The sequence below is a fragment of the Miniopterus schreibersii genome (assembly GCF_964146895.1).
Source record: "Miniopterus schreibersii genome assembly, chromosome: 12".
In the NCBI taxonomy this organism is placed as follows: Eukaryota; Metazoa; Chordata; class Mammalia; order Chiroptera; family Miniopteridae; genus Miniopterus; species Miniopterus schreibersii.
Window position 1 is genome coordinate 28,498,446 of NC_138112.1, and position 26,301 is coordinate 28,524,746.

Sequence of the window (26,301 nt, forward strand, 5' to 3'; positions counted from 1 at the left end):
TCAGATTCAACAGTTCATTTTGTCTCTGTCTCTTTTAAATGTGTTTCCCAAACCTAAAACAGTACTCCTAATGTGGCCTGATTGGTAAAAAAGAGTGAAACTAGTCTCTCCCCTGCTCTTTATTAATAAAGCCCGAGACCAGTTTCTGTATTTGCATAGAATTCTCGATTCGTTTATTACAAGCTTATCATCAAGTAAACCCTCCAAACTTTAATTTTTTACTGAAGGCTGATAATTCATGGTGGGTACCACAGAATGAAGATTACACCCATGACAAGAAGTAGGAGGTAGGAGGAAGACGCTCCAAGATGAGGGGAACCACATGTAAATGCCTAAGGCCGTGAAAAAGCATGGCATGTCTGAGAAAGGCGGAGTAGTCCAGGTGAATCTACTATAAAGTACGCAGAGGGAGATGGGCTAAAAAGGTGGGTCATGGAAGGCTTTTGAATTACATTATCGACTTTGTGTTTCTCAAGATTACTTTCATAGGAGCTTAAAAAAATGAATTGGAGGAGGGAAAAGCCTAAAAGAGTGGGAAGTTACTTAATAATGATGATAATAATAGTAGTAATAGTTTGCAAGTAATTACCTGTTCTACATATGTTACCTTTGATGTCACAAAAATCCTGTGAAATACTAGTTTTCATTTTATGAATGAAGAAACAGACTTAATTAAGTGGACTGAGCAAGGTGACCCAGCTATTTAGTGGTGGAGCTTGAATCTAATCCAGGTCCTCTGACTTTGTACTTTGTTACGCTATGGTGATAGCTGGGGAATTGTGCAACAGAGACCAATACGAAAATATTCGGGAAGTAGAACCAATATCGCTTCACAAGTCTGGAAGTGAGAGGGAGGGAGGGATCCAGCACGACTGACCTTTCCGGCCTGGGAGACCGAGAGGATAGGATGTTGGCCTAAGAGAGGCTCCCAGAGCACTGCTCAGCACCTGAATAGCCCCTTTTTGGGGAAATGAAACTGGTGAATCCAACTAGGAGCACAGAGTTACCATGAAAGTCTGAGGCATATTCGATATGTCTTAACGAAGACCATTTTCACTGGCCCAGGTTTGGCAGTAATGAGCCATGTATTCAAATACTATTATCATTGGCACTGCTTTATCAAATAATTCAACTTGAAAAGGCCCTCACTCGTTGTATATAAAAAATATTCTACTCAGAGCATAAATTCAACCCTTTGACAACTGACAGTGTGAACTATGCTATTTAATCCCCACCTATCAGAACAGAAATGCTGTTATATTTATGAGACTTGTAAGGCTGTGAAAATGAAAACTGAAACCATATTATACTACATTTATATTTCTTTGGACTTATACAGGGATGTGAAAAGAAGTCCATACTTACATCTTGATGAAATAGAGAAACTGATGTGAACTTGTTACTTGTCTGTAAATATTTGAAAGGTGATAGCATCAGGGAAAGATAAAATTCAGCCAAGGTACAAGTAGATCTGTCATGCTACAGGAATGTAGAAGTAATTGGGGAAAATTGTCAGTCAGAGAAAATTTGAGTTGATTGTTGGTAAAAATACTTTTGCCTATGAGTTTTATTTTTAAAACAGTATCTTACGGAAAGTAATAATAAGAAAAAGAGAAAAAAAAGACTGTTCTTCAATTCATTTGCTCAATATCAGCACAAGTTCCTGAAAGTTATTAAAATAAAAATTCTCCATCATCCGGAGGCTTATAACAAATGACACAAAACATCATTATGACTTTTTTATATTATGAGTCTGCATAAAATAAAATCAAAGCTTACCATTTTAGACACAAATATTAACTGATGCTCTGCAGCCTAAAGAAATCACTCATTTATAGCTTTCTTGAAAAGGTAGAAATTTATATTTTCATGAAGGTAAAGGAGATATTTTTATATTTATATATACAGAAAAATGTATACATATGTGCATATATATGAGTGTATGATATATGAAAATATATTTATAAATGTATATAAATATACACTTATATAATTTTTATTATGATACAGCCAAATGTTTTCAAATTTAAGCACAGATAGCCATTATTTCTTATAATTTCTAAAGAGTACTTTTATCTGCAAATTTTAAAGGCATTTATTATTCAGTTACTAATGGTTCTCAAGGCCCTTTGTGTAGGCAACATTTGTAGTGGTTAGAAGTACAGGCTTTGAACCTTGAGAGACTGGAGGAGAATCTTATCTCTCACTAGGTTTGTGGATGGAGACAAAGCATTTTATCTCTCTGGGCCTCAGTTTCTTCATCAGCAAAAGGGGGATAAGACAACCTTAAGAGGGTTAAATGAGATAATGTATGCAAAGCAATTAGCAAAGTGCTTTAGACACAGTACATTCTAAATAAGTGACACTGGGCATCTTTTTGTTTGTCTCTTCGCCATCTGCATGTCCTCTTTGGAGAAGTGTCTATTCAGGCCCTTTGCCCATTTCGTAATTGAATTGTTTGTTTTCTTGGTGTTGAGTTGTATGAGTGCATCAAAAATTTTAGATATTAACCCCTTATCAGATGATTCATTGACAAATATGTTCTCCCATTCAGATAGCAGCCTAAATCCCACATACTGGTGGGTGTCCCATCATATTGAACTGAACTATAGCGGTCTGCAATTTGTCACTTCTCTGATTTCAAGACCAGAGACAAAAACATGACTAAACATGAATGTCGTTATCAGGTAGTCAGACTTCTATAAAATGTATTGCTTTCTGCTTGTGTGGGATAAGATCAAAAGTTTGGTAAAGATGCTAGAAATTTAGAACTTCAGAAATAAGAAACCCAAAACATGAATTGAGAAGAATATATGCACCCCTATGTTTATTGCAGTGTAATTTACAATAGCCAAGATATGGAAGCAGCCCAAGTGCCCATCAATAGATGAGTGGATACTAAAGCTGTGGGACATATACAATGGAATATTGCTTAATCATAAAAGAAAATGAAATCTTACCATTGCAACAGCATGGATGGGCCTAGAGAGTATTATGCTAAGTGAAATAAGTCAGACAGAGAAAGACAAATACTATGTGATTTAATATGGATATAAGTGTATATGCAGAATCTAAAGAACAAAGTGAACAAACAAAACAGAAACAGACTCATAGATACAAAGAACAAACTGATGGTTGCCAGAGGGCAGGGGTGTTGGGAGACCAGGTAAAAAGGTTGAAGGGATCCAGAAGTACATTTGGTAGTTACAAAATAGTCACAGGGATGTAAAGTACAGCATAGGGAATATAATCAATAATATTGTGATAACTATGTATGGTGCCAGGTATTGAAATATCGAGGGATCACTTTGTAAAATATATGATTGTCTAACCACTATGTTGTACTCCTGAAGCTAAAATAAAGTAATATTGAATATAAACTGTAATTTAAAAATAAAATTTAAAAAAAGAAAAATACAATAACTGCTTAAAGACACATCATTAAAAAAAAATTGTGCTATACTTTCCGGCTTTGTACTTTGCACTAAACGTTTTTTAACAATCTCATGAGATATGTTTTAGATATCATAAACTTCATAAACTTCACCTACTTCAAGTCTATAAATCAATACATTTTAGTAACTTTATCCAGTCTTAAAGCCATGACCATAACTCAGTTTTAGAACATTTTCATGCTCCCAATACAATCCCTCACGCCCATTTACAATTAATTCCCATGTCTACCCCAGCCCCAGGCAATTATTAATCTATTTTATGTCTATAAATATGCCATTTCTGGATTAACTTTTGTATTTTTAATATACCTTAATTCATGAAAAACTATGAGTAATTTAGAGGATTTATTAAGAATCTTATTTATGAGGTCAAACTGTTTTCTTTCTTTTTTGTTTTTGTTTTTGTTTTTGTTTGTTTTTTGTTTAACCAAAGCAAATATGGATGTTCCATCTTTCACAAAACTCACTTTATTATTATTATTTTTTTTTAATATCTTCATTGATTTCAGAGGAAAGGAGGGTGAAAGAGAAACAGAAACATCAATGATGAGAGAGTCATTGATTGGCTGCCTAGCCCGCAACCCGGGCATGTGCCCGGACCGGGAATCGAACCCTGATCGCCTGGATCCCAGGTCGATGCTCAACCGCTGAGCCACACCCACCTGGGCACAGAACTCACTTTAAAATGATACCTGACTAGCCAAGTGAAAGTGGCTTAGGGTAAACAAACAAAAAATCCTTTAGAAGAGAACTATGATTTCCCATTTCTTTTCTGGACCTCTGTAAACCTCTAGGCTACAGTGAGATCTCCTCCGTTATAGTGCTGAGTCTATGTTGGCTTTTTTTCCCCTTTTAGTTGGCTAGTTGATTACTTACACATCTCTGTGTAAACTGCAGATCTTTGATGGCAGGAACTGGGCCTGCTTCCTCTTTGTATCTCTCATGGTGTCTAGCATGGTGCTGACTTACAGTAGACACAGAAATGCTGATGACCAAATGTGGGATGTTGCAAGAAAGCAGCAAGGAGAATCATTTAGTAAATATGAAGCAGAGGATGACATAAAGTGAACTGTGACGGATGGGTTGTTGCCTGGCACACGCATGGTGCTCAGTAAATGTTGGTCGAATGAGTGTCCAGATGAATAAAGATTTGCCTTGATAAAATTTGGAGGTGGGTAAATGGATGTGGAGCATTTACAAACCAATAGCACACTCAATATGAGATGTGACAAGAAACTGGGGCGCACACTAACCCCCAATAAGGTTTGACTGGATGGTCCCTCTGCAATACAGTCAACACATGGTTCTTAGGTATTTCAAAGAACCAAGACAAGGGAGAAATGGAGTCCAAGAGAGCATGGCTTCAGCAAGATGCACAGAATGAATTGATATTGCAATTACCTTTGATTTTAATCATGGCATTAAGGAGTCCTGAATGAGTTAGCAAGTTTACCATATCTGAATAAAGCTAGGTTAAGTGTGAGTTCATAGACTTTTTTTGTTTTTTCATTCAGTAGTCATATATGTGTGCGTGTGTGTGTGTGTGTGTGTGTGTGTGTGTGTGTGTTCTTTATTCCTACTCATGGAAGCAATATTCTGGAAGGGAAAGGATGTCAGTGAACACAAAAACGAATCAATAAACAGGTACTTTCAGTGAGTAATAAGTGCAAGTGCTATGGAGTAAATAAAGTAGTGTAAGAGGCTATTTTTTGTCTGGGATGGGAGTGGAGTGTCTTTAGCTAGAAGACCAGGGACGGCCTCTCTGGGGAAGTAACCTTTTACTTAAGACTTAAATAAGAGGAAGGTGTCCACAAGAAGACCTAGGGGCAAAGCAAGCAGTCAATGCAGATGTCTTTAGAGAGAAACTAATGAGACTATCTGAGAATCAAGAAGAAGGCCAGATATCTGGATGGACAGTGTGGTGAGCAATGAGCACTGACAGGTAGACAGTGACAGCAGGATCTTATAGCTCTGGAGGTGATTGTGAATTTTATTCTAACTGTAATCAGAAGCCTTTAGGGTCAACATAATCTAATTTTATGATTTTAGAAACTCTTATAGGCCACTATGAGGAATGACTGCAGAGGAACAGGAGGAAAACCAGTTGGGAGGCTGTTGCAATAGTGTACCAAGGGAAGGTATTATCTCCATTAGCACTGGAGAGGTGGGATACATTTTTGTGGTAGAAGCAAAAGGGTTTAATGAATTGGTTACAAAGTATGATGGTGTGATGGTTGGAACTGAAGAATAAATGAAAATTTTTGGACTGAAAGCCAGGTAGGCAGTGCTATTGTTTACCAAAAGGCAGACTGAGAGAGAATGAATTAGAGTGATGAAATGAATGGGCTTATGTCTTTTCTCTCAGATTACATTATAAATGCTTGAAGATGATAGTCCTTGATTTAGCCTTTATTGTTTTTGTTATTGTTATTACATGAGGCATATACTTTGCACACTGTGGGTACTGTTGCGTATTGGCTGATGAGGCAATTGGAAAATTGAGGTATAGAGAATTGATGTGTGAGCCTTCTGATATGTTAATGAACTATACTAAAATGTTGGCCTGTTAAATTCTTTGCAGATATTAAGAAATGTGAAGAAGAAAGCTATCTAGGTCTAAAAGTTTATGCCCTTTCAAATCTTCTCACTTGCATCTTGACGGAGTTGTAACTTGCATCCAATTTAGATGCTAAGAAAATCATTTTTCATTAATGAGGATAAATATTCAATTTCCTTCATTTGTAAGTTTGTCATTAAGATCCCAAGTCAAAGCATTTTAGTGTTTTGATACTTTTATATGGATATTTTACATTTGATATTTTTCTTACATTGATAGCCCAATGACTATGAATGCTAAATATTATCAAGCTTTTCATAGCCTTAAAGACTAAAAAATCAAACAAAAAGACAACAGCAGCAAAACACATTCCTTTGTCCTGGAAATTAATCCCTGAGGAAAGCAAGCATTTTTTCATATAGAAAGGATTTGCTGCTGGTGTTAGTTTCACTTCACTGACCAAATTAAGATCTACATTAAGAGACTTAGAAAGGCGCAGCTGGCGTGGCTCAGCAGTTGAGCATCAACCTATGACCCAGGAGATTGCTGTTCGATTCCCAGTCAGGGCACATGCCCGAGTTGGGGGCTCGGTCCTCAGTAGGGCGCGTGCAGGAGGCAGCCGATCAATGACTCTCTCATCATTGATGTTTCTATCTCTCTCTCTCCCTCTCCCTTCCTCTCTCTGAAATCAATAAAGACTTTTTTTTTTTTTTTTTTTAAGAGAGAGACTTAGAAAGCATTGCACTTTATCACACTGGGTTTCAGTGTCCAGATTTTTAGTTCTAGTAATAAGTAAAACCTTAGCTGAACCAATGACCACATCTCTACCTTGAACATAGTCAACCAAGGGAGAATATTAGAAAAGGCAGTTCTTACTTGGGCATATAAATTGTGAAGAGTGGAGGGAAATGAACAATTTGCCTTTTACTAGTTTCATTTGTGAGTACAAAGATGGTGATACCTTCTCTGTGGTGACCATTGTGAGGAGGATCCAGACTCCAGATGTCAAGTAAAACAGTTTCCCTTTTGCTACACATCTGGGCTTTTTCGTGACAGTCATACAAACTAATAGATTTCACCAGGCCAAGCAACCCACATTTATTTGGATGTTCCAGCTGTCTACATGAAGATCAATAAGGCAACTAAATTGCAGAATAAGAGCAATTCTTCATTAAAAATAGAACTCAATGGCATTATAGGAGGCATAGGTCTCCATTTTTTAATTTTTTTTTCTGTCTACGCTCATTTGACATGGGAAAAGTAATTATTCCATTTGTTCTACAGAAAAATTCTTTGAGGACTGGCCTCTAATGATTGTAGGACAGAAAGCTTTGTATTCATACCCAGTGTTCTTATGATCAGCTTCCTCTTATAGCTCCTTGGCTTTCTTTAACCCTTTTCTATATCTAGGGATTATGGAGGCTCATTCTAAACTACGAAATGACTATGTTTTAATATTGCTTAAAATTGTTCATGACCTACTCTTTACCTACAGAATATAATCAAACTTCAGTGACCTGTTTTCCCTTGTTTCATGTTTAAGCTCTTTAAAGTCTTTGGTAGCTGTTGACCAAACTCTCTTTGAAACTCTCTCCCTGCTTCCATTGTTAGCTGACATTACCTCATATTTTCTTAGTTTTCCTTCTACTTCTGCACTCACTTCTTCTTAGTTTTCTTTCCAGGTTTAGCTTTCTCTGTGCATCTTAGAATGCTGGTTATCTCCAGGCCTCCATCTCAGCTTTCAGCTTTTTTCATCACAGTCTTTTTAGGAATACCCATGGCTTTAAATGCACCCATACTATGTTGGCTCCAAAGTGTACTTTTTCATCCCAGAACTCTCTACTGAAATTGAATTTTGATATCTAACTATCTTATGAGATATCTCTACCATGATGTCACACAAGTTCCCCAACTCACCATATATACAATGTTAAAATAATTCTATTCCTCCCAAACCTGTTACTATATTCATATTCTTTTCTCACTTTGAAGTACCATTATTGATCCAGTCATCCCAGCCAGAAACATGGAAGTTGTCCTTGACTCCTTACTCATCCCCCACATGCAATTGCTAAATCCTATAGATTCCATTTCCTTGATATTTCTTAGCTCTAGCCATATTTTTCTTCCTTAGTTCCATTGGTTAGTTCAAGTTCAGGTCACTAGTTTCAGACACCTTATGACCAAATCACACTGCCTCCCTGGGAAGTAATTTCCACTTAATACTCCCCATGCCTCATACTTTACAAAATTCCTTTTACATACGTTGCTTTATTTTTCCCTTCAGAGCAATCTGTGAGAAGGCACTATTACCTGTGTTACACTGATATCAGGAATAGAGACAGAGTGTTTGGTTTTTGAGGTTGTTGAGTATCTAATTAGAAAGGGGCCCAGCTGGCATAGCTCAGTGATTGAGCATCGACCCATGAACCAGGGGATCACAGTTTGATTCCCAGTCAGGGCACATACCTGGGTTGTGGGCTTGATCCCCAGTAGGGGGCATACAGGAGGCAAACCATCAATGACTCTCTCATAATTGATGTTTCTATCTCTCTCCCTCTCCCTTCCTCTCTCTGAAATCAATAAATACATATTTTTTAAAAAGGGAAAAAAGGAAAGAAAGGGTAAGAAATCCCTAACACAAAGCCATCAACTCTCAAGCTCATGCCCCTTCCTCATGACAGTATAGATGGTCCCTGACTTAAGATGGTTATGATTATTGAACTTTGTGTGGTATGAAAATGATACTCATTCAGTAGAAAGCATACTTTGGATTTTGAATTTTGGTCGTTTTCCAGGCCAGTGATATATAGTAAGATACTTTCTTGTGATGCTAGGCAGTGGCAAAGAGCCACAGCTCTCACTCAGGCACACAGTTATGAGGGTGAACAACCAATACTCTACAGAGTATTAATTATGGTAGACGATTTTGCCCAACTGTAGGCTAGCATAAGTATTCTGAGAACATTTAAAGTAGGCTAGGCTAAGTAAGCTGTGATGTTCAGTAAGTTAGGTGTACTAAATGCATTTTTTACTTACAATATTTTCTACTTATGATGGGTTTATTGGGACATAACCCACTGTGAGTGATGAGCATCTGTACTGCTTCCCATCAATAAAGTAGATGCGGAGGGCATGGGACCAGTTGTTTCTTATTCAGACTGAAGAAAAAATCAGAACAAAGCAGGCAGGTAAGGTGACTTAGCTCAGGCCCTTGAACTCTCATTAGGAGCACAGAGGGGGAAACTACATTTCTGCTCTTTTGTCTACACAACTCGGCTTCCCAGATGTTGTCAAAGAACAAAAACCAAAGTGTGTTATCTTGAAAAATGTGTTTCCTGTGTGAAATGAAGGGATACCCAGGATCATATCAATTAAATGCCTAGAATCACAACAGGTGTACAAAAGCCTCCCCATTCCAAATTCTCTCCTTGTTGGTGCATTCGGGAGTACTTGTCTGTATTTTGTGTAAAATGCCTCACTAAAATTGTCTTTCCTTTTTGAAGTAACTGCATTCATGGTGCTAGCTGACACTTGGCTTAAGCTATTACAAGTTGTTCTACACTTTCCTTAAAGAATTGACTGTGTAGAATGATGCTTTTGGGTAGATGATCATACATGACCTCCTTAGATGCAGCCGGATACTCCAAAAGTCAAGAAGAATGATGTGCAGTCAGCCATCCAAAAACAAAATGAAAAAAGACAGGAATGTGCTGCTCTATTAAAACACTACATTTTGCTCCTATGTTTCAGGCTTTGGGACCAGTTACATATCATTTGGTTCAGCCCAGAGGGCAAAATATTGCTTTAAGCAAAGAAATTTTCATGGAGATTGGACCAGCATTTGTAGAGCACCTTCAGGGTCTCCCAGCTACTTAACAGTGATGAGGAGACTTTTAGAATGGCTGATGTTTTGGCTACCATTTCATTACTGAACTGTGGTCACAGAGAATATGAATAAGTGCCAGTGGCATGGGACAGGGAAAATCAGGGGCTGGGAATTGGATCTGTGTTCTGATCTCAGTTTAAACACACTGTGGCCATGCAGTGTAACCTCTCTAGGCCTCTTCTGTGAGGAGACTCTAAGGTGTCCCAGGATATTCTGTAAGGATAAAGAGAACTAATATCTGGGCAGTAATCCTGTTAGACATTCATGCAGTGGAACTCCTTGTAACCCACACAGCCAGAGCCAGTTACTGATTCGTTAGTTAAAAGTTGTATACAACAGTCATTATTTAGAGAAAAAATACTTTCATGCCTGAATTATTTCACCTGAACTTAAAAAAATAACTTTATGGTGGCACAATAAAAACCAATGTTTAGTGGTATTTCAAAGAAGAAATGGGATTTCTACCAATAAAGCTTCCCTAATTTTGTTTTTTGTTACCATACTATTACTAGTTAAATACTACCTCAATTTGAAAATTTGCTCTTTTTAAAATTTGGCTTGGAAAAAAATGTTCTGCTCCAAAATAATACATTGCATCATGATGCAATTTGTTTTTATGCTCTATGTTGTCTTATTCCAAGAGGAAAAATTATCTTTTCCAAATATGTTTGTTTCTTTTCATGTCTCACTGTGATTTAAAGCTTACTTTTGAGTTGTATATGTTGGAATCAAATTATATGGAAATAGTATTTTCTTATCTGGTAGAATGTTGTATTTTAGGGGAGTCTACTTATCACCAAAGAAACAGCATTTAATCTCTAATGTATTTGTTTCAAGATTTGTTATTTTCTTGACAATAGGGCTGATTTGAATGTGTGAAGGCATTTTAAGTAAATGATCTCTGTTTTTCCTTTTTTTTCTTGCAGTCATTCCCAACACAGCACTGCAACCCGCCAGCCTTCAGTGACTCTCCAACGGGCCATCTCCCTGGAAGGGTAAGATGAGAATAACACGAAGCCTTCTCCTAAACTAAACTGTGCAGCCTCACCGCTCCCAGCACAAAGACAGTCCTCCTTTCTTCCCGTCCCTCCCTCCCTCCCTCTCTCTCATCCCCCCCCCCCAGCAAATATCTATGAATCTTATATTGTATGCCAAACACTGTGCTATGTAGTAGATTTAACAAGTCAACTAAGATCCCTTCTTCCTCTCCAGAGGGCTCACTGTCTACTAGGAGTGACAGAAATACAAACTCAGACTTGTACACAGCATAAGCATCTCACAGGGGATACGTATAAGGGCTGGTGGCGATTAAGGAAGGCTCTGGGGCTGAGACTGGGCATCGGAGAGGGAGGGAGGAGCAGGCCAGGATGGCTCCAGAGAAGATCTGACTCTCGAGCTGAGAACTGAAGCATCGGTGGGTATTCGCCTGAGAGACTTTAGCAAGAAGGGCGCTCTGAGCAGAGGAAGAGCTTGTGCATAGACATGCCACACGAGGAAGCATGGGGTGTGAAGGGCCATTGACTGGTTCAGTGCCGAGGCACAGGTGTGTGAGGCGGTGGAGATGTTGACTGCGCTTGCATGTAGAGGACTCAGTATTTTGTATTTCCAAAATCTCCAATCAAATAAAAGCTGGAGGGGCTGGAGGGGCTGGCGGGAAGGGGCGAATATTTCTTTCCACCTGCTTTATAATTGCAACTGGTTTAATTAGGAACATTTAATTGGTTCATGTATGAAATTATTTTATTTTTCCAATATGTGTTACCAGCTGTGCTTTGTTTAACCCTACTTCCCAATTAGTCTTCCTTAGTGGCATTTCAATGCAGATCTCTAACTTTATTATTTATTAGTCGTTTCCACTTTAAAATCTTATGTTTTATTCAGACCTCTGCCCCTACTCTCAACATAATTAAATCTTGGGTTCCACCAAAGGGTTCTGGAGTTGATAGAGGTGTTGTCTGCTTTCTCTCTCTCTCTCTCTCTCACCACTCTCTAGATCAGTGATTTCCTGCCTTTTTCATCTGATGGCACACATAAACTAATTACTAAAATTCTGTGGCACACCAAAAAATATATTCTTTGCCCATCTGACAAAATAAATAGGTATAATTTCGATTCATTCACACCCGACAGCTATTGTTGTGTTAGCTCTTGTCATTTTTTTTTGACAATCTAAAAGAAAAGAGGTCAGTGCCCCTGACTAAATAGTCAGGTATTGCATGTTTTAAAATTCTTTTGGCACACTGGATGAAAATCGCTGCTCTAGATTTTTCTTTCTTTTAGATTTATCCTTTGGTGGTATTGGGGCAAAAAGAAAGAAAAGAGAAATGGCATTTTCTTACCATTGTACTGTGGCTGTCTCCTTTCTGTTTGTTACCTCTGGTGATGTAGTCTGGGTAGGTGGAGAACCAAACATGCATTGATGCTGAGACTCAGCTCCTCCGGCCATGTGGTTGGTGCCCTGGGAGACTCAGCTGGCTCTTGCACAAAGCCGTTAGCAGTAGCACACTATAGTCCTTGATGTGCTCACCACTTGGTCCAAGCTGCAGCAGTCCCTCCCAGCCCAATGCTCCTTTCTCTGTCCTCAGCAGCGACAGCTGTGAGGCTGGCAAGCATGAGCAGCACCCCTGTTTCCTCCTCCTCGGTGGAACTTACCAGGCAGCCCTTGCCTCCTCTCTCCCTGGCTGACCTCATCTTCTCTCCCCGGGGTTCTTTTCCACCCTCAGTAGTAACCGGGCAAAGCAACAGACTCCATGGCTAAGTGGACATCCCCCGGGGAGGGAGGTGTTAGGTTTTTTCCTGGAGCAGCATAAATTTTATAAACACTTTTCATGGAGTGCCCTCTTTGCCTTCAGCTAAGGAAACCCACTGAATTTCTGCAAACTCATGGGAAGGCAAGTGAAAGGAATGTGGCCCCGTCCATGAGCATTGCACTCCCAAAAGGATGCCTGCTTCTGCAAGTTCCCTTCTCGTTTTGATGGTAAAAAACATCAAAGCACTTTAATTTCTCTAGTAAAAGAAAAGAAAGAAAGAAAACTAAAAACAAATAAACAAACTAAAACAGAGATGAAGGTTATAGGCTAAATACAGGGTGGGGCAAAAGTAGATTTTTAGTTGTTCATGTGGAAAATAATATAATAATTAATAAATAATGATAATGATAATAATACGAGAATAAACTGTGTTTCACATATTCACAACTATAAACCTACTTTTGCCCCACCCTGTGCAACCTAGCTCTGGAGAATTAAGTAATTTTTCTCAACAGGACGCTATCTCCACTGTAACATCTGTTCTATTCCATTAAAAAAAAAAAGTTCTTAGTCAATCCTTCATGGCAGTTGGTTCTGTAATAATATACAAGGTGGCCTAGCTCATGGATCCAAGCTGGACTCCCCAGAATTTAAACCCCAGCTCAGGAACTTAGGAGCTGCATTACAGCAAGTTACTTGGTTTCTTTGTGCCTCAGTTTCCTCATCTGTAAAATGGAGATACTAATAATATTTCTTTAAAGAGTTTTTTAAATTAAATTCATATGTATTTTTTTATAATAGTGCTGACATTATATGTGTGTTTATTACACTAATTGTTCCTGTTGTTATGCATAATACAAACTTATCAGGTGGGAGAGTTTCTCATTTATATTAAATAACAGCTTTTTAAAGCAGTCAGGGGTGGGTGTCTTCGCTGTACTTTAGAGAGGCATATTCTTATATGCATAGCTAATAATCGTTTGTGGAAGCAATCCAGATCATTACTTGAGTTGGCTTCATTGCCTTCTTAATATTCATCTCAAATATTTTAATTTCCAAGATTATACTTCAGTGCTTATTGAACACTAAAGAATAACTAAGCATTTTCTATATATCAGCTTATCCTCAGCTCCAAAAGAAGGAATTTAGGACCAGAGGAAGAAATGCTCTTGCATTGCTGGTATATATATCTCAGAAAGTTTAAGACTAAAGAGACCACTTATACACACGAGAGGGTACAGTCTCCCCAGCCTGGGAACATCCTCCAATTGGACTTGAGAGTCAGTGGCACCTGCAGTACAAGTTCAGGCAGCCTTGTAATTGCACCCTCCATACCACTCCCTTCAATTTCTTTTTTCTGGAAAATGTCGTGGTTCAGAAAACTATTCCACAAAACCAGCTGCTGGTCACATCTTCCAAAGGACTATGATCGGTTTTGAATTCTACCCGTTAGGTCAGATATGTGGAAAGAGCCTAGAGAGGCCATCCAGAGTAAACAAGGGAAGGGCATCATCCGACCAAGCACACACCAACAGGGTTAGGGTTCTATACTGACAGGAAAGGGAGTTCCAGGGGGTGCTCAATGCGATTATAATCAAAATGTGCACTTCTTGGGAATAAACATAGTACAAATTCGGGGCATTCCTTCAAGGGAAGAGAAAAGAAACTGCCATTTATTGAGTGTTTATTAGGTGGCAGGCTATATCTGTCTGTCTATTGATAGATCAATCTATCCATCCATCCTTCTATCCATCTACCTATCTGATTTTATTTCAAAAATAGTCTTATAAAATGGGCAGCCTGTTTTCTAAATCTTGATTCACAAAGAGATTAAGTCATTTCCCCAGAGCACCCACATGTGGTACAGAAAGTACCACAGCTTGGATTTGAAGTCACATTTGACTCCAGGGTACAATTCCATCCCCATAACGTGGCATGAAGAGGCTTTATTGAACTGGTCACGACATCCATAAAGCACATTCATGCTAAGTTAGACATAGTGAAGAACTCCATAGGGTAAAAAGTGATAAAGAACTGGAACTGACTCTAAGCCTAGAAGCCATGACATAAAATTAATGCCCCACCATTTGGATGGCTCTGGAGGCCCACATGCATTGCTAAGTGGCTGAGGTGTTGTTTGGGGTAGAAGGGTGGGTGTGGCTGAGCCTACCGCTGTCTCCACCTCACTTTCTTGTTTCTGAAGAAATCCATTGGCTGGGTGGCTGTCATTCCACATTTTGGTCATTAACACAAAGGCCTCCCCTAGCTCTGCTAAATAATAACATTTCTTTCTAAAGCTATTCCCAAACCTTTTCTTTCTTCTACTCACAAAAGCTTATTAGCAGTTTGCCAATAAGCATATTTAAGCATTTTGCACTGTTTTCCACTTAAATGAAATTACCTCTGTGATAAATGCAATCAGTTATTCTAATTCTCTGCTAAGATGAAACCAAAAATGTCAAGGCCTTACCCTGACTTCATAACACAAGAGTGACTCCTTTTCTACAAAACCAAAACCAAAACTTCATCGTTCCAACTGGTATAGAGCCGTTTGTCTCATGCAGTCATGGAAGAAAACTGACACTGGAATCAAAGAATTGGTTTTGAATCCTCCCCTCGATGCCACCTGTACTTGTTCATCTTAAATAGGACCTTTGAAAGGGAGACTATCATCGAACTCACCGACTTGCTGTAAAAGTAGCTGGCACAAGTGCTCTGAGAAAGCAAATACAGATTTTATTTTTATACCCTAGGTTAATTTGAAGACCCACTTTGAACACTTGTTAAATACATATATATGTATTTATTCATATGAAACAGTTCTGAATATAAAATGAAATGTTTGAAGCAGAAATAATTTTGCATTGCTGGAATATTAAGAGGGGGGATACCTCAATAATTGTCTCTAAAGCCCAAAACACTGAAGTTCATGCTATAAGTGCTCAGCTGGCTATCAAATAGAGAGATTGTGTGGCATATAATCATTGTCGCTGGATGCATGGTGAGAAAGCTGTTTTTCACTTTGCATAGGCCAATGGGTCTTTAACAGTTTCCCATTAAGGTGTTATACCACTGAGGGTAGGCAATAAGCTGAAATTGGAATTTCATTATTTCAAAACTCTCCTTCCTAATGCTCTTGTGAAAAGCAGCTACACGGGATATTTTTTAAGTGAATGTACTCTAAAAGGCCGTGTGTTTATATATTTTTCACCTAAGTTGCTATTTGCTTGACATAAAATAAGTGGAAATATTTCAGATTTCCAGTTAATTTGATCCATGGAGACAACAAAGATGTCTAATTGAGCTTCTACCTAGAGTTACTGCTGTTTTTTAAGTTGATATCAGAATCATCTATAACTATGCCCGACATAACAAGGCAGAATAACATCCCCATTAACAGTTCACACTGTCAACTCCTTACTTCCGATTCAGGTATGGGCAGATATGGCCCACACCTTAACCTCCACTTCCTCCTGACACCCCATTAAAACAAAGCTAATGCCCTGGCTGGGTAGCTCTGTTGCTTAGAGCATCGTCCTGATACACCAAGGTTGTGGGCTCCATCCCTGGTCAGGGCAATTACAAGAAGCAACCGATAAATGCATAAATAAGTGGAACAACAAGTCTGTGTTTCTCTCTCTCTCTCTCTGTAAATCAATCAATATCATTTTTTTAAAAAAGGAAGCTGATGGAATAAAGAAGGGACAATTCCATAACTGTAAACAAATTGAGAGAGGGCATCAAAGGCCAAAAGATTTTATCACACTTGATAACAGAAAGTAGACGGAAGGTATAGATTGATGAAACAGAACAAAGTAGTCCCAGCCTTACATCATCTACAGAGGCAGGGCCATGTGCTGTCCAACTCTATCTCCTAGAGTTGTGTTTCCAATGAGGCCACCCACGAAAAGGCCCCCACAGTGCAGCAACATCATACAGAGGCCTACAGCTCAGGAGGATGCAGATCTGCCTAGCAGAAACCAGGAAACTCAGAGTCTTCAGAATAGTGACAGCAGATGGGACTGAGAGCAGAGTCTGAGAATAGGACTGAAGGTGCCCCACTCAGGATGCACACCCCTGCACACAGAGCAGCTGCCAGGCAAGTGCTTACCATCAGTCAGGAAACGAAGGCTCTTTTCTAAAAAATTGGAATTTCTTCTGAGGAACCCAGATCAGCTAGTTCATGTGTTACCCACACAGCAAAGCCCTTTACAGCGTGTGCCAGTAATACGGACAGTTTCAGGGTTGCTCACCTAGCCCGAAGTCTTTCAGTGAAAAAGCTCTGCTCTAATCTGCAACATCCCTGGCAGCCTTTCTACTACTTCATTCCTAGACATGAACAGATAGCTACAAGTTACCAAGTATTTTAACAATACCAGAAATAAGACTAAAACACACATACACAGGAAAAAAAAAAAAATATTCTCAAGGAAACAGGTAATTCTGGGAACAAAATAAATTGAACAAAATACTCTAGGATGGGCATATTTTTTAGCAATATGGAGGTAGCCACTAGACTTAAAACAAATGCTTAAAAAATGATTGCATATTAGAAACCAGGTAGGAACCTCAAGGGAGATGACAAAAATGGAGTTTTGAAGAATGTATTTGGAATTAGACAGAGATTTAAAAAAAGAGAAAATCAAGTGTAAGAACCTAGAAGTCTGTGGCTAACACTGCAAACACCAGCAAGTACATTTAGCTACTCAGATAACCTTCACCCAAGAGAGGGTCTACACTTTGTTCTTTCTTACCTTAGAAGATAATTTTAGCAACAACATAGAGGCTGAATTTTCTAAAAACTAGCATTTTCACCTCAATAAAATAGCTGCCCTGGAAGGTGTGGACCACCCTTTACACGTAGCACTTAACAAGAATCTAGATGGTTATCTTCATGGATATTATAGAAGAAATTCTTTAAGGAGTGAATATCTAATTGACCCTAACCAAAAATCTCTCCCAAATCCAGACATCTGTGAGTATCCGAAGGAGAATGAAAAAGTGGTCTTATCTATAAACAAATACATCTAAGGGAACCCATCCTCTGACATGAACTGGTCTGTGGTAATACTGTCATTCTTTCTTGGTGGGACAGCCTGTCTCTATAGGAATAGTCATTTATAATCTCTTTGGCACAAGAGACCCCTTCTCCTGCACTCTAGACCACTCCAGGCTCCTGAGGCCATGGCACCACTGGGGCCAGAGAGCCTCTGGTATTCCCATGTTGGGCCTGAGCAGGTGTCCTTTCCAAGGAACATTCTGGGAACAAGACCTCGACTGGAATCATTGGCTCTCTTGTTCTCTACCCAACTCCTCTTCCCTTGATGGGAGAAGCTTTCTTAGAGTTCCCAGGAGGATGCTGACTTAAAACATTCAGTCTTCTTAATCTAAGTGCCCAATACCTGGCCCCAAAATACATGATCACTATAGAAAGTGGAAGCATCATTGACCTGAGAATCAATAGACCTGGGTTCAAGTCTGCCACCTCTTACTGAATCATTTTTGAACAGTTACCTTATATACAAGGTGATGAGCTTCAGTTAAATAAATGATGCCATAGATTTCTTTCAACTCTAACATTTTATAGGTTCGTGAGTTTTGAAACTATAGAGTTTGGCTACTGGACTTATAGGAATATTCCCAGATATGGAGCTTACGGGACCATTGGGCTCTAGACAGCTAGCCCTCAGGGGCAAGTTGGCTTGGGTTATCTCTACCCACACACTCGCCATCTTTCAGGACTTGTAATCTGTGTGAATGGTCAACTTCCTCCAACACACTTCCCTGCCCTGCCCTTCAAAAGCAGTGCTAAGCAGTGTTTCCCAGAGTAACCAAGGGGGCCTGGAATCCTGAGACATACAAACTACTTTCAGGCTCGAAAGAGAAGCTTTATTCAGGTTGTTAGTTGCTGGGTCATTGATCAAAAATCTGAGCCTTTGTTAGCCACAGAAATATAAGTGACCTCACTGAAACAGAGGGGCAAGCTGGGTTAAATGGAGAGGATTTTTGTGTATCTTTAGACCGTATTAAATAATATAGGTAGTTGTCACCCTCTTCTTTATTTTTCTCTCCTGCCAGCTAAAGAGTTTATTTGGGGAGAATATAGGAAAATAAAGGGGACAAGCAACTAGTTGGTTTTAGAAATGCTTAAAGAAATCAAACATTCCCCTATCCCTCCAAAAAAATTGTTTTGCTTGTGATTTATAGTCCAATAAAGACAGCCCAGCCTCTTTGCAGAGCTCAGCCTTACTTCTGCAGCCAGGTCACGTGCTGAAGGATCTTTGCTGCTTTGAAGGACTAACGGAGTTTACAGACCTCTCCTTTCATCCAGGGGGGAAGAGGGACCTTCAGAGCTTAAACCTCAGGGGACTCATAAGGAATCGATCAGAACAGCAGATATCCCCAGATCATCTGTTTCCCTCAGTGCACCATCATGTGTCTGCTTTCCATTTCTCCTCGTGTCCCTGCAGTCTCCACCTCTGCTCCTGGTTGAGCTGTCAGCTCATTTTTCTTAGCTCCATTTCTATTCATCTACTGCTTCTTCTTTCTGTTTCCTTACTCTATAAGACATCCTTTCCTAGGCCTAATCTTTCTTCCTTATATGTGTAGAGCTGCATATATAAAAGATGTCATTACAGCAAACTTTAAGGGTTGCCCAAAATGTATCAGTGTTGATAAAAAATGCTGAGGCTGAAGAGAGCGAGGGGAGACTTAAGGGCTGCTATACATGGGATTCTAATTCTCTCACTGGGCCTGGATTTCTCACGCCATCTGCTGTTGAAATAACAACTGTGTGTATTTTTTTAAATATCCAATTTCTTATATGAGATAAAAGTTTTCAAATCTGGAATTTTTTTAAGTAAAATACCAAAAAAATATATTTGGGGAGATGACATTGAGAATCTAGATTTATATTTTTCCAGGTAGAGACTTTTATAAACATTAGCCCCCATCATCATTTTCCTTAAGTGGTAGCAACCAGGAAAGACATAAAACAAAGACTGCAGACCACTCCACCGTGCAAGCAGGCAGTTGAGAGACAGATTGCCAAGTTCAAAAAGGGTGTTTTCTAAATTCAGATGCTAAAAATAAAACATTAAATATCGCATATTGAATAGTAGCCAACATGTTGTAGGTACTTTATGTGGATCTCATGTGGTTCTGATGACAGTTTTTATTGTTGTATATGGGCACATTATCCCATTTTATGGTAGAGGACACTGAGGCTTAGGGAATTCCTGGGTGCCTCAGGTCATGCAGCACTAAGTGGGAGAACTGGGATTAAATTCGTATTTCTAAATCATGACTGTCTACCTTCTCCTGCCTCCTCAGAATTATATGTGTTTTGTTATTACAAGTTGGCCAATTTGGAGGCCAAAGTATGACATCAAAATACAATATGGAGATCGATGTGAAAAATTGAAATACAATGTGGATGTCAATATGATTTCTGGGGTTTTGGGAGGTTTCTGTTATTATAATCATTTTCAAAAATCCAGTTTCATATAGGAATGTTAGTTAAAATTAGAATGACCACCTAATGTGATTTCACTAACCTTGAAATGTGCTGAATTAGAAGAAGCAGAGGAATCACGTTTGCACACTTTGGGCATTTGTTTTACCCGCAGGACTAGGAAGAGGCCCAGAAGTGACAGGCCAGGGTCTGGTTGTCCAGAGCTGCTGGGCCCTCCCGCAGTGGCCTCACACACTGCGGCTGCTGAGCGCTGCTCGGCTGGAATCTATCTTAGAGGATGCCACAGAATTCACTGGGGAATTTTGTTTAGGGTTGTTTTTAATTATTCCTTATTTTCTGTGCATAGTTCAATGCCAACATAATTACTTATCATCAGCCTGCATATCTTCCTTGGCACCCTTTTTATTTTTCAATAAATTGGTTTAATAAAGGACTCAAAGTAAATGTGAGTAAACTTCCCGTTCATTATTATATAATTATACATGCTAGAAAAAGTGTTCTGCAGAACATTCAACTAGAAAATTGCCCCTCTTCATTAATACACGTAATTATTAATGCTAAAAATAATATGATCCTCTACGGTGTTGATCGAGATGGCATTGAAGAGATAGTTAATACACTGAATGACCCAAGGAGGACTTTAAAAAGTACTCAGTCGTAAGTTTGTTAGGCTAGTAAAAATGAACACAGGAAATGTTATTCCATGGCAGGATTTATTGCCCAAGTTGTCAGAAAGCTTTATCAATTACAAACCACCTAATTACACTTCTAGCACCATTGTTCCTCTTTGAATACCGCCCTTTTTCTAGTATCTTTCCAGTATGCAGGCTGCCCCTGCTGACTTCAGTCTGTCTATGCGCAATCAATAAATTCCATTGGAAACATAATGAGGAGCCATGCGGACGCTACCCCTGCCCTCCGTCTGGTGGGGAGAAGCAGGCATCAGTCAAATAATCAAGCAGGCCGATGTAGATCTCCGACCGTGCCACAGGCTGTGTTAAACGCCCCGTGGCGCCCTGAGTACCTGCCATAGGGGTTCGACCTCGGTGGGGAGCTCGGGAGGTCGTGGACGTCTCTGAACGACGAGTGGGGTTACCCAGGCAAAGACGAAGGGCCACCAGTGGCTGCACGAGCAATGATTACAAATCTGTCTGGGTGTTTTTCTGAGCTGAGCACAGACTAGAACAACAGGGATTCAGCAGAGCTTGACATTTAGAAACTTATAATGAGGAGGCTGACGCATGGTTGACTGTCTCCTCGGGAGAGGCCTTCTGATGAAGACTTCCAGGCGCTTATCAAAACTATGTGATCTCTGCGTAGATGTAATTTTCTAAATCCCGTCTCTGCTGTCCCGTCGCTTGTTTCTCACGTGTGCGTGCTTGTTGTCCGCCTGTGCAACAGAACTCTGAGATCTTTCTTGCCACTGTCGCTTCCTATCCTGCTCCCTCTCTCCCAGCTCCTTTCCCTGGCCCCTCTGACTTTCTGTCTTTCCCCCTCTCTCCTCCCTTCCCTCCACAAACTTCCTCTTGCTCCGTCTGCTTTTCTTTCACTCTTTGCTCTCCATTCAGCTCCTTCTTTACTCCCTTGTGCTGTTCCCCCTGAAGGTCCCAGGCCTATGTCTGTACAGTGCATGACTGTCTGCCAAGGCACGTCATGGACATGGTTCCATTTGATCCCAATAACACTTTCGTAAGGGAGGCTGGGTAAGAATCATTATACTGTTTACACGTGTGTTAGAAAGTTAAGTGGCTTCCCAGGATCATGTATCTCAGGAAGGGAGGGGCCTTGACAGCAGCCCAGATGCCCATCTCCCGGCCCATACTCTTTCCACTTGACAATCCTGCCTCAACAGAAATGTAGAAGACATTCCAACCATGTCTTTTAGTTTGATTGACTGAGCAGGTCTTTCTCCTTCCTGTCTTTATTATTCACAAACAAATGAGTCTAGACAGACGTTGTGGTCAGAGGGGTTTTCTTGTTGCTCATCCATCATATGAATAGAAACAGCCTCACTCTCATCTGATGAAAATTTACTGGATATTGCATTTGACCTTGAACTGAACCCCTTATAAATAATGGTTTTCATTATATTTTTATCGTGCTTGGCTGTGACCTGGGAGGTGGTATGGCTGTGGGGAGCAGGGATTCGCGAGGAATGCTCTGGGTATCATTTGTCAGCCTTCATTAGATTACTCGTCTTGAGACATCCATCTTTATATATCCAAACTGAATCTGGTGTTTTGCTCTGCGTGTATTGCTAATCCCTCAGAGACCCTCAAATTCTATTAGGGTTTCTGTTTACTTCCTTCTCTTGGCCAATTACAAGAGAGTTTAAAGAAAGAGCTCATCCATATCCTATGCCGTAGACCAGATGCCCATCTATTACCAGGAAAGCAGCCAGGGGTCTTTATCTTTTATTTAATCTTTCTGCTGATCTCCAGTCCTGGTAGTGTTTGTCCCACTGAAGTATGCTTTTAAGATATCAGTCAGCAACTTTTACTGATTGATGGATGACAGTTGGTAGAGGCTTCTGCTTGTTACATAGAAAATCAGGCTGTTTAAAGAGAATTGTGGAGGAGACAAGCACCATCATTCATTCATTCATTTCATCGATGATTGACTTGATCGATTAACGTAGTATCCATCCTTTTGTTCACCTAAGCATTTTCTGAATGGTCAGTATGTGCCAGGCACTCCAGTGAGTCATTTGAGAAAATCAAGAAGAAAAAAACCCAATCTTGCCCTTGAGAAGTACAGAGTCTAGTAGGGGTGACAAAATGTCGAAAGTTGCAGTAACTCACTGGGCTTACATCTGTGTAATTTCAGAACGAAAGAACAAGCAGCCGATTTGGGGTAAACTAGTAGCACTGTTTAGGTGCCAATTCAGGGATCTTTAGCAAGTGACTCCCAAACCCGAAGGGCGAGAGCGCCCTCTTCAGACTGAGGAAGTTTGCTGCTCATGTGGGCTGCTATCAACCATTGGGAACTTTTAAGCACAGGTCTGTAAAAACGAAATGGAAGTCTAGAAGAGGGCCTTGCTTTTCACAGCCTACTTATTTTGCAAATGAAGAATTCTCCAGTGGTCAAGGGTTAATTATGTACATTGATGGGAAATTGCATTTCATTCTCAATGTTGTATGATATTAAAATGTGTAAACATCTCTCCCCTTAAGGTATTTATTCTGTACCCCAGAAATCCTTGCTTGTCCTCAAGTCCCTCTCCTTGGTATAGCAGCCTGGTATAATTTAAAGAAAATTGTATTTTGATTTACGCCCACCTTCATTTAAATACTGCGTTTACTAGCTGTATCACCTTGAGTTGTTACTGAACCTCTTTGAGCTGCTGTTTCTTTAATCTATAAAGTAGAGATAAATATCTATTTCATAAGATTGTTTTAAGAACTTATTTTTTTTAATACGTAAATCTTCTAGCTCAGTTCTTAACAAACACTAGGTACTCAGTAGGGGTTAATTCTCTCTCTTTTGTTACTCCCCCTCCCATCTGCCCCTTTCCTTTCTGATATTCTAGAACTTCTTCCCTCGTCCCCCATACCAGGAATCAACAGACATAATCTTCACTCATCATCCTTTTAACAAACATTTCTTGTGCATCTCTCATGTGCCCTCAAGGAGATAAATCAGTAGCGTGAAAGAGCACATCATAGAGAAACAAAGGAAAAGGAGAAGGTATGCTCCATTTAGAAAGAGACACAAGAGTCCAAATTCCCTTCTAGACTCCCTCAAAATTGCATTTCTTATGGCAGACTTTCAGAAAGAGTAGCATATGCAAAAAGGATACTTTTGGGCAAAGTGTCACCTCATCTCACTTCCGTATTTTATACATGACAGAATAAGTCCAGAGCCCATGCACATGTGTGCCAGCTCACATACATGCATATATATATGTATATGTATATGTAGGTGTGTGTATATATACACACACACACACACACACATATATATTCCTTCTATACCCCTGGGTTTCCAGTAATTTCCACTAGCCAAGAAAAAAAACTCAGAGACACGAATAACAGCATGGTGATTACCAGAGGGAAAGGGGGGATGAAGGGAAGTATCAGAGGGTAGAGTGGGTATAAATGTGATGGAAGGAGACTTGACTTGGGATGGTGAACACACAATACAATATATGGCTGATGTATTATAGAATTGCATACCTGAAACCTATGTAATTTTATTAGCCAATATCACCCCAATTCAGTTTTTTTTTAAGGTATTTATAGGAAACTAGCATATACATAGTCCCAGGATCCCTTCTGGATTGCCTTTATAACAGATCAAATCTCTGTCGCACAACCTAATGCTTGTAGTTTTCTCCTTGTTTCATGTATAAGGGATTCTCTCCCCAGCTAGGCACAAAAAACAAAACCCTAAAGGGAGCTTCTAGGTCTTATGCTATTGTGTGATTATGAAGCAATCTCCCAAACACAGACTATGTTTAACAAATGATGATTTGTTAAAGTCTCTTCTAGTATGGCCCTAAGAACAGGAGACTCATTTTCACTGAGTGACTGATTTTCTTCACTATAATCATTTTTGTAACAGAGGACAGAAGCTAAATGATCAGTATTATTTTTCTTTTTCTAGAGTTGTATAAGGTAGTAGAAGCAGCAAGTGCTTTTGTAGGCAATCAGGAGTAAGTACAATGTATGAATGCTGCCGTCACCACTTTTAACAGAAGCCTCAGTTTTCTCATTTTTAAATGAAGAAAATAACTAACTTATAGGATGTCATAGGATTATATTTAATTAAATTGCCTTAGCTTTTAATAAATGTTAGTGACTACAATTAAAATCAAAGCTCATCTCACTAACCAAAATACATATTTGTGTTATGTTCTGGTATGAAAAATAACAAGGCTAATAGTAGTGGTTTCATTCCCTTTTACCAATTTTATTGTGTAATTCATGACATATTTAATTGGGTTAAATGTATTACAGTCTACAAAACAATAGGAGTGCAAGATCACCGTGTGTGTGTGTGTGTGTGTGTGCGCATGCGTGCACACACATGTGAGCACATATACAAGTACATCTGAGCTAGCAAATGATTTGGGCACAAGAAAAAACTAAACACTCTATCAACACCCACCACCTTCGGCAGGGAAGAGTCACAGCTATAGAAGCAGAAGCCTTCTGTTTGGTTGTGCATATGGCTTTTGTAAAGGAAATATTATCATTACCTGGCCTTGCATGTCAGCAAAATACCCATCTCGGGGAGGGGGAGGGGACGCCTTGCAATATTCTACTAGTTTTTTATTTATTTGGGACCATTCTGAATTTGAAAGAAGAGGGATTAACATGAGAATTAAAATTGCAAATATCTAAGACACCGTCATGCTCCCCCAGAGGGGGAAACTGTCTGAAGCCAGAGGCAGGCATGGGATTTTCCATCCAAGGCCGCACCAAAGTCAAGCCCAGAATGCTGGCCTGGCAGACACTTCTATCTTTCCAGACAAGAGTAAGAATGAACAAGTCTTTGTTTCTCCAGTTATTCTTTTTGTTTGCCTCTTCATGCCTTATCTGCTTTTGTCTTCTATCTATGGCTTAGATGAGGTACCCTAGTCCTTCTAGAAATGTGTGACTTTCACAGGAAGAGGTGAGGGTTATGGCCAAGTGACACGTCCTGGCACCAAGTAGCTCAGATGAACTCGAGCAGTTGCTGTAGCACCACCATGAGCCATGCACAGGGTCTATAAGTTAAGCAACCGTCGTATCCTACTGTCCATGAAGACATACCAGGGGGAAAGAGACAGTCACTTAGAGCTTTTTCTTGATGGTTGTATTTGTTTATTTTTATAGGGCTTCTTTTGCCTGGAAAGGGAATGATTATGGGAAAACAGGAGTGATTTTAGCAAAAGATTGTGGGAAGTGATGTAAAATATCAGAAAGTATTTTTGCCCTGTGTGACACTGATCCTGTGACATGCCCGTGAAGGCATTTCTTGTCTGACAGCAAGAATTCCTTGCATAGGACGGGAAGTAGTGAGCCAGGCTTGGCAAGAATCCTAGTTTGGCTTTATGTAGAACAGACCCCACACCCAGCAAGTGGACACAGGGGGTGTTTTTGATGCCCTATCTCCATTCCTCCCAGACCAAATCTTCTTTTAGCCACACCCCCACCTTTGTTTTTGGTACCTGCAGCCTTCCTTTTATCAAA

The 26,301-nt window shown here is 39.6% G+C and overlaps 1 protein-coding gene across 20 annotated transcripts in view; it reads left to right on the forward strand.

Annotated features, from left to right (window-relative positions):
* The window catches only part of DLG2 (discs large MAGUK scaffold protein 2), a 1,618,243-nt gene that overhangs the window by 1,262,374 nt on the left and 329,568 nt on the right, over positions 1 to 26,301 (forward strand). For all 20 annotated transcript variants that reach the window (XM_081155084.1, XM_081155073.1, XM_081155097.1 and 17 more), the window contains one exon: positions 10,828 to 10,896. In XM_081155084.1, coding sequence (XP_081011210.1) covers positions 10,828 to 10,896 — 69 coding nt within the window. The remainder of the gene's footprint in view (positions 1 to 10,827; positions 10,897 to 26,301) is intronic.